The following is a 9986-nucleotide window of genomic DNA, read 5'->3' as shown; positions in this document are numbered from 1 at the left end:
ATTTTGTAAAAAAATACCCTAAATGCCCACTGTCGCAAATTTGCAACATACCAAAATTACCCTAAATGCCTGTTGTCGCAAATTTGCAACATACCAAAATTTCTATTTATTTGTTGTGCAAAAGTGAAATTGATAATCTCAACATTATTTACCATCTACCTAAAGTCAAAAACACACAGAATTTTTTTTTTTATATACAGCTTTATAAATTCAGGCGTTAAGGGGTTAATATATAAGACAAATATTTTGTTCATTAATGTGTTTTTTACTCTTTACCAAGATTTTACATTTTTATTTTTCGTTTTGTTGAATATTTATTGTGTATATGTTTTATGTTTATATTTATACACACACACACACACACACACACACACACACACACACACATATATGTATACATTTTATATACACATATACACATATATACACATATATACACATATACACACATATACACACATATACACACAACACAAATACACACATACACACATATACATATATACACATATATACACATATACACATATATACACATTTACACATATATACACATATACACATATATACACATACACATATATACACATATATACATACATATGTTTGATGTTTGTCAAATTTTGAATTTCAATAAAGGGAACATTTTTAATAAATACATTTAAAAAGAACAATTTAATGAGAATTTATTTTCATATGTTAAAATATATCTTGCACACACACTTTAGCCTCCTAAATTTAAAATCTCACTAGATTAAAAAAAATTTTTTACAAAGGTGTGCTTCTTAAAAAAAGCAAATTATCTTTTAAAGACCACTTTCCTTCATAAAAGATGCATAGGTGGCTATTATTTATTAATTATACATTTAAACAATTTACTGAGTTCTATACATATTCATTAACATTAAGACTTTGTTTATTTTCCAAGAACTGTATTTAAAGAATGTATATTCTGTAACAGTGTCCATTATAGTTCATAATTCAGTAATTGTGTGTGTTGTGGGTCATTTGCTGTGCGTTGGGCATTTCTGAGCGTAGAGATCATATTCTCTGTATAGGATGTATCGCTTCAGTCGGTCTGGCAATGGAAGGAAACTCATGAAAACTGGAGCTCTCAAGCGCAGTCGACCCAAACAAGCTCTGATCTTCAGCCGGGAGAGATGCTGCAGACTGCGCACGCTCTCTGTCAACACACACACTAACATATGAATATATCAAAACATGACATGAGCAGAGAAAATGCAGTTTCATGCACAAGTCAAAAGAAAAGGGTTCATATATTTTGTATTTGGAAAACGAAGCTTATTTTAAAACCCATTCTTTTTTTGCATAGACATTTTCAGGACAATTAAGCAGTTTTTTGTCATTTTCAATTGCGATTCTCATTTTAAAGTATTTTTTTTAACTTTATTACAGTATTATTTCATTTAAATCAGCAATGAAAATGAAATGAAAATATGCAACAATGAAAATATACAATATACAAACAAGTATCCACTGTAACAATTTACAGTAGTATATTATATAAAGTGTAATATAACAAATATCTATTATTTTTATATAAATTGTTATTGTGCAAACCTTGAATTTAGCTGTAATTTTTCATTTTAAAATATATTATTTTAAATAAACAGTAAAAAAACATTCAATAAACATATACAATATATACAAATACAATAATAATGTGTGAACAATTTACAGTAAATACAATTATTAATAGTAATATCAATAATATATAATACTATTATTATACAAGGTATAATATAATTAATATCTATTATTAGTAGTAAACAAATTGCTAGTGTACAAACCTTGTAAATTTCAATTTAAGCAATTTTTCACTGCATTACATTTCTTAAATAAATCAGCAGTAAAAAACATACAATACAAATTTGATATGTATATAAATAATTTAATAAATATATATGAGTGCGTGATATAATCAGAACATTTGTATTGTATGTTTTTACTTCTGATTTACATAGTAAATGTGTTTATGTATATATATATATAGAGAGAGAGAGAGAGAGAGAGAGAATATATTATTATAATTATTATTATCATGTACAAACCTTGAATTCTGCATATTTCAGCCCACTGTTTTTGCTCCATGAGCAAAGCCTTGAGTTTGGAGCAGATGGTCACATGATCTACGTAATCCAGCATGATGCGGACCACGTTTCCTGTGAGATGCTTCAGCCACGAGACCGACATGAACTCACAGAACTGCAGAGAGAGGAAGAGAGCGTTCAAAACACACACAACACATTTAATCAGACAGCAAACTCTACGAAATCAATCACCAGGGTGTCTTTAATGACAGTGTCACTCCAGCCCTCAAAACCACTCGGCACATGAGATCCCTCCCCGTACGAGCAGTCGAAGCATCTCTCCACATCGTAACCATAGTTACACAGCATCCGCAGCACCACCTCGTCCCTGAGGGCGTACTGTAGGGCCGAGGGGAAGTGAGTGGTGTTCACCCGGCAGAAGTAATTCACGTTGGCTCCGTGTCGAAGTAAAGTGTCAATGAGCTCGTAGTTGCCCAGACGCAGCGCCACCTGGAGGCATTTGACGGGGTCCTGGTTGGGCATCGCTCCGGCCTCCAGTAAAACTCTGGCGGATGCGACGTCGTCATTGGACACGGCGAAGTAAAGCGCAGACTGGCGCTTGTCATCATAGCCACGCCGAACCCATGGATGAAGCATGAAGTTGGGGTCGTACCCGGCGTTGAGCAGCATCTCCAGACAGTGTGTGTGTCCGCCAGCCGCTGCTGAGTGAAGAGGACTGATCCCACTGTCGTACACCGCATCCAGCGGCGTGATGGGTATCAGGAGAGCCAGAGCCCTGCGCACACATCACGGTCAGTTATACAGCGCTTTATACAATACAGATCTTTACAGTGATGGTGTATTCAATTCAAATTCATGTCATTTTTTTTCATGTCATCACATTGTTTAGAGCATAAGAAACAAATGGTTAAAAAAACATTTGAAAAATAATATTTTATTCATACGTTATGCTATGTCCTCTGTAGTGGACACCACAGGGGCCGGTTTCACAAAGACAGACTTTGACTATGGCTTAGATATAGTAGATAGTCAGACTTCAGATAGACATCAAAATCAGACCATTACACAAAGCACTTAAGACTCTGACTATCTTAAGTAGGACTACACTGCAATGCATTCTGGGTAAAATAAGACACTTTTCAAAACAAAAAACATGTCGGATCGAGAAAGCGCATTCAACCGCTCAGTGCAGTTTACGCCAGCGGAGAATATGTGTTTGTTGGAGGAGTGTAACAGTTACAAGGACATTTTACTTGGGAAATTTAGCGGAGAATGTAGTAACAAGAAGAAATGTTTCAATTATGGTTGCCACTTGACTATCACTGTCATAGAAGAAACCATGTGTGTGATATGACTGACACTAACTTCACGTGTCCACGATGGGCCACTCTGTGTATGGGAAGGTGTCCGGTGTGTGTGGGGATGTTGGCATCAGCGCCGTGCTCCAGCAATAATGATATCACATCCGGGTTTCCGGAAGCACACGCCTCAAACAGGATCGTCACGCTATCCTGAGCCTGAGACTCGACGTCAGCGCCTGAACACCAACAGAAGCTTTTATTACGCACGTGTTTGCATGTTTGGTATTTAAAAATAAAATGAAGAATCAATTTATCAATTTAATAATTCAAACATAAAAATGTATATAAATAAATCACTTTTAAATGGACAAATTAATAGACATTTTTAAAAGTTGTTTATTTGATTCGTGTTTTTAAATGCATTTTAATAAAACCATAAAATAAATAAATAAAAACATTTTAAATGTATGAATAAATAGATTCTGTCGGGTCAAAATAAATTGTGCATTGTTAAAAGTTACACTTTTGCTTTAAAATACAGTTTGGAAGTGCAACAATACAACATTTTAACACAAATACAATTTTTTTTTTTTTTTTATTTAGCATATTGTGGAAATAAAACACATTTTAATATATTTTAAGGAAAGACACTACAACCAAAAAACACTGGTCAATTTTGAGATTTTGCTTCCATCACGTGTCTTTTTTTTTTCAGACTAGTGGAAAGAAAACATCCAAAATACGCTAAACACATTCACATCATGTGTGAAATAAAATACATGTATTTTCTAAATGTGAAAAAAAGAAAAAAATTCATCAAGTTAAACTAAATAAAAATGAGGAATGTTGCAACTGGGTGAAATAAAAAAAGTTTACGTTTGTATATTTAGTCAGTTAACGTTTATTTTCTTTCAAGTAAATGCCACACATCGCAGATAAAGAGAGCTAGTTATTTTAGTATGATTAAGACACTATTATAGTTTTTATTAATATTCTGAATTACTTTTATTTTTAGATTTTCCAGCTTCATTTTAATTGTAGTTAAAGTTTTAGTAATGTTGTCGTCATAATTTTTTATATGTCTATGTCTATACAGTTTTTATTACTTTCAGTGTTAGTTATTTTAGTTAACTTTTTTTTTGTGAACTCTAATAACCCTGTGCTGCATCCCAGTTCCCCCCTGACCTCTGAACTCTAATAACCCCTGACCTCTCCGGAGAAGCGTGCGCGTGATCTCCAGGTGTCCCGCCTGCGCAGCTAATGCTAACGGGGTCAGGCCGTAGGAGCTTCTGGGGTCAGGATGAGCTCCGTTCTCCAACAGCAGATCCACGAACTCGTCCAGGCCCAGGCGAGCAGCTTCGTGCAGGGCAGTCCTGCGGTGCGCCCCCTCCTGGTCAACTCTCGCGCTGAAGCTGAGCAGAAGCTTCGTCACGTCGTAGTGCTTATTTCTGATAGCTGCGGGAATAAAAAGACTTGATTTAATTATTTTAAATACTTTTTTTAATCAGGAAGATTAAACTAAACTTAAAGACCCAATTGCAATCATGAAATCAGGCTTTTTAAATAGCGAGTTCAATCTTCTATTGCGGTGGCTCTACTATTTAAACTGTAAACTGTATAATAGTTCACTTTATTAGAGTCCACACGACATGACCTATATGGTGACCGTGATTTCACCAAGTACCACATGTTCCTGGATCAAAATCTTTGTTGATCCTAGAACAACTTTCCAATCAACCAATCAGATTTGAGGGACAAGTTTACAGTTTATGTCAAGTTTAGGCTTAGAACCAGCGTGAGATGCTTCAACATCAGTGTCATTTCCCTCTGATTTTAGGGAAAAGTTATGGGTAGGGTTAGTTTTAGGGGTAGGGATAGAGTAAGGACTATATATACAGTAGGCTATATCCCAAACTCCGCCTCTCGTTTGTAACTCCGACTGAAGAGTGCTGTTTTCCTGACCTACGACGAGCGGAGAGTCCTCCTCCTGGTCCAGGCTGTCTGCACTGCTGCCGTTGTCCAGCAAGAAACAAGCGTTGTCCAAAAGACCCTTTTCCACAGACAAGAAGAGAGCGGTCTTTCCCCGCCGAGTCTTTCTGTGCTTCGCATCCTCAGGAGAGGCTGAGGAAGAGTTGAAATCACAGTTACTCCTGTCCTGAGATGAGGAGTAAATAGTAGTGTTGTTTTTGGCGGCCTGTTTTAATTTTAGTTTTAGTCTAGTCTTTGTGTCAGGCTGTCATTTTAGTTTTTATTAGTTTTAGTCACATTCATACTCTTTTTAGTCTAGTCTAGTTTTAGTCGACGAAAACTGATGACATTTTAGTCTAGTTTTAGTCAATGAAAATTGTATTTTAGTCTCTTTTTAGTAATGCAATTCTATTTAACCCAGTCAATATAGAATTTCAAACAAGTCTATCTTATTATAGGCTATTTAGTAGGCCTATATTTAGGGCTGTGACGGTGGCAGTTTTTTTTACCACCGCGGTAATGGACCAACTACCGGCGGTGGTTGGGGGGTTATAAAAAAAAAAAAAAAAATCGTTTTATATTTCCACACAAAGACATACACTCTGCGCTTTGAGAGGGATGTGGGACACGAGCAGGAAAACACGAAGATATCGATCTCTTTATGATATCTTCGTGTTTTCTACTTGATGTAAATTGGTTTGAAGAGCGAATTTTATCCTCCACAAGGGCGAGATATTTAGGCTGTGTTTGAGATTGCGCTGCCAGAGAAAGTGAAACTAAAAATCACCCACACGTGTGAAACGCGCTTTACAACTAAACTCGCGCCCAATGTCTAATATAACAAGCACAAACTGTGTAAAAAAGAATTTGACATGCAAGTACAAATGTAGGCTATCAGTCCTACAGCGTTTTTCTACTTTACCACAGTAAAGAATACGAATATAATAGGCCTAATTAAAAGCGAACCAAGAAACGTTTATAATAGGCTACCTTTAGAAAATGGGTGAGACGTGACGTGAGTGAAGATTTGGGAAAAGAAACAAGAGATTCCATGCAGGGATGAGTCACGATTTTTGGATATTCGATTAGTTTATTTAATTATAAAATATCGAATAGGTTGTGCGATTATATCTACTCTAAAATAAAATCTCCATGTTCTGGCGCTGATGCGGTGATGTGTTCATAACGCACATAACAGCTGTCACAAAGAACCAGCAAAAGTAATGATTATGAATGTGTCAAATATATCAATGAGACATTTTAATAGAATAACTAATGGAGTAATATATTGTTAAATTCGCTGATAATCGGGTGACCAGATCGCAATCCAGAATTTAAAGCCGACAAAGCTATGGGTTCACGCACAACTCTCTCATTCGTCGTGACGTTACATTTCGTCTCGTCTCGTTTTGGTCAACGAAAATGAAGAGACATTTTAGCATAGTTTATATTTTTTAAACCACATTTAGTCTCGTTTTTATTCGTCAACGATATTGCATTATACATGTATTTTAGTCATCGTCACATGACCATGCATTTACGTCTAGTCTCGTCTCGGTTTCGTCAGGTGATAACGGTTCATTGACGACAATATTTCGTCATAATTTTCGTTGACGAAAGCAACACTAGTAAATAGGGTTGCAAAATTCTGTGAATTTTCAAAGATGGAAACTTTCCATGGGAATTAATGGGAATTTAAGGGAATTAACAGGAATTTATGGGAATAAACGGGAATAAACTGGGAATTTTCAAATTTGAAGGTTGGCTCTTCATAGGGAACTTAAATATAGTTGAGGAAAGTATATTTTAGCATAATCTTGACTAAAACAAACAGATGCCATTCAAATACACTTGAATATCCATGCCATTCCTCAATCACATGCACATAGCACACTGCTTACTGCATGGCTATTGAGACCACACCCCCTACTGGCACTGTGCATGCCTCCATCACATGTACAGAAGCCCAAAGCACAAGACTATTGAAGGCACACATTTGAGCCTGTGGACTAAACAAAGTGAAGTAAGTTTTGATGATATTATGGGGAAATATATTTATTAAATGTTTAAATTGCAAATATCACATACAAATGTATTCATCTAGTAGATAGTAAGCTGATAAGTTAGATGCTAAATAAGCTAGCATAACTATTTACCACATAAGTAGCGCTGGGCGGTATGACGGTATATATCGTTACCGCGGAAGAAAATGTCAACCGTAACAGATTTTTTTATTCCGTGTATACCGCGACATGTAAATAAGTAGGCGTGGTTAACTCACGTGCAGCGTGCGTGAGACTGAGACACTGATATTTGTCAAAGAAACATGAAGAAAGACCAAGAGGATCCACAAAAGGAATTATGTTTTCAAAATTAACGTGATATTTTCGGGGGGGGGGGAAGGCGCAGAAGTCAACTAGAGCAGTGCAGCACACTGAAAGTTTAGAGAGCCTTTGCTCTTGCTCGCAACGGGGCTTACTTGACAACAAGCTCATATATCAATATTCTAACGAATAGAAATAACCTTAAATAATGTATCTATCCGTCTCTTATGTGTACAGTTACTTTCAGAGTGGACGCGCAAGCGGTTGCCGTGGTAATGAATATTTCCCAAATTCCCCAGCTTAACTTCCCATGGAAATTTACCGAAAATTTTCCGCCCCTTTGCAACCCTAGGAGTAAAACACAACACTGATTCCAAATGATGTGCCTCCTCACGACAAACCCGTAAACGTGATCTGAAGGATGTTCTGGTTGTTCTGTACGGCGGCCTCGTGTAAAGGCACGAAGCCTGTGTCGTCCTCTTCGGAGAACGCCTGCTGATGGACACACAGCTTACGGAGAGTGTTTTCATCTCCTGAGAAAGACATTAGCAAACAGAAGCAGATCAGGTATATTAGTGAACTTCATGGCTACTGCAAACCAACACAAACTACCATAAACCTGCACACATTACACTTACTGTTTAAATGTGATGATAATAATGGTAATATTCAAGGGAAATGAAGATGTCAAGGTCATATATCACTTATAACTATTATTTATGAAAATATTATTTATAAAGCCTGGGACCATTTTGGAATATTAAGGTAAATATATTTTGCTTAATTGATATGATTGACAATTAAATGCATCTCTCCAAAAAAATCTGTAATGATATTTGTTGAACTGCTTTGATTTCATCAAATGTCTAATTTGTTCTGCGTTATAAAAAAATACAACAACAACAACAACAATAGCAATAATAATGACAATGTACAGTAAGTATAAAATAAGTAAAACAATATTTGCATCACAATACAAAAAAATCGTAATGCTCTCTTTATTTTAAGACCGGTTTTACCTATATAGTTTTAAGAAATGCATTTATTTTATTTAAGTTAAATCTTCTTTACTTTAATTAACTTTTTATTCATTTATTTTTATTTTATTTTTTTATTTATGTAGTTATTTATTTTTTTATTTAAATCTAAATGTATTTATTTTTTTATTATTTAAATAAAAATGTATTTTAATTTATTTTAATCTATTGATTTATAAATTATTTTTTAAATATTTTTTTTAAACTAAAATGAATTAAATGGTATTTGGCATGAAAACATTGTTACAATTATATATATATATATATATATATATATATATATAAATCTTCTTTTTTATTTTGATTCTGGTGTGAAAATAACCTAGATATGTTACTGTGTGATTCACCCATTCATACCATGCTTTATTGCACTGAATATCTTCTCTCTCTCAGGGCTGATCTGAATAATCCTGCAGACACAAATACAGCACATCTCATTCCAGTATCAGCAACATCAGTGACTCTGAAGTGACGGACAGCAGAGTGTGTTTGTGACCTGCAGACGTCAGCAGACACAGACTTCTTCAGCTCGGTTCGCTTGTGTCTCTGCCGGAGACTCTGTTCGATCATGAGTTGAGTCGCAGAATCATCGTCAGAAATCCCTCCGGATGTTTCCAGATCCATGACACTGTGTGTGCGGATGTTGATGAGGCAGATCTCCTGTGAATCCGGTCCAGAAAAGACAACACACACACACTGAAAACTGTGAATTACTCCACGTGCAAGTCTAAAACCGAACATTAGCAAATCAATGTGATGTATAAATGCTTTAATGCATGTCAAAGTCTGTCAATATCATGACATGCAGGCCTAGCACAATAATCATAAGCAGTGTGTGTAGCTTCAAAAGTTAACACATTCAGACAGCTTCAAATGTTACCTTTTTCTGACCGCTAGAGTTGTTGTTTGTCGTCTGTGGTTTAGGGGGGTCGCATTGACTGCATACTAGGTTATTTAGGTCAGAGTTCTTCTATAAATACCGGATCATGCGACACAGAAGGAGACTTTAGTGCAGGGCTTTTCAATCTTTCCAATCCCCCAAATATGATCATCCTCATGCGAGGGATCCCAGTCCTAAAATTTAAAAGGCGGATATATGTTGTCATGTATAAAGGCCCAATTAATACCGGTACTGTGAAAAATGAATATTATTAATGTGCAAAATATTTATTTCTAATATTTTACTCACTGTAGAACTGTACTGTATGTATTTTTTTAAATCAAATTATTTTAATCAAATGTATTAATTTATTATTTATTTAAATAAAATTTCATTTATTTATA

At 35.3% G+C, this 9986-nt stretch overlaps 1 protein-coding gene across 1 annotated transcript; it reads right to left on the bottom strand.

Annotated features, from left to right (window-relative positions):
* Positions 1–900: 900 nt before the first annotated feature.
* On the bottom strand, positions 901–9723 carry asb14a (ankyrin repeat and SOCS box containing 14a). The gene is made up of 10 exons (XM_084396073.1): positions 9583–9723; positions 9199–9362; positions 9060–9112; positions 8067–8198; positions 5336–5494; positions 4583–4828; positions 3438–3609; positions 2304–2847; positions 2073–2226; positions 901–1183 (listed from the first exon to the last, which is right to left on the bottom strand). Exons 2-10 carry the CDS (start codon positions 9324–9326, stop codon positions 1005–1007), a joined length of 1767 nt encoding a protein of 588 aa, XP_084252199.1. The 5' UTR covers positions 9327–9362; positions 9583–9723; the 3' UTR covers positions 901–1004.
* Between the last annotated feature and the right edge of the window lie 263 nt (positions 9724–9986).

This window comes from Rutilus rutilus (assembly GCF_951802725.1).
Source record: "Rutilus rutilus genome assembly, chromosome: 22".
NCBI lineage: Eukaryota > Metazoa > Chordata > Actinopteri > Cypriniformes > Leuciscidae > Rutilus > Rutilus rutilus.
This window is presented reverse-complemented; position numbering and strand designations above follow the sequence as displayed.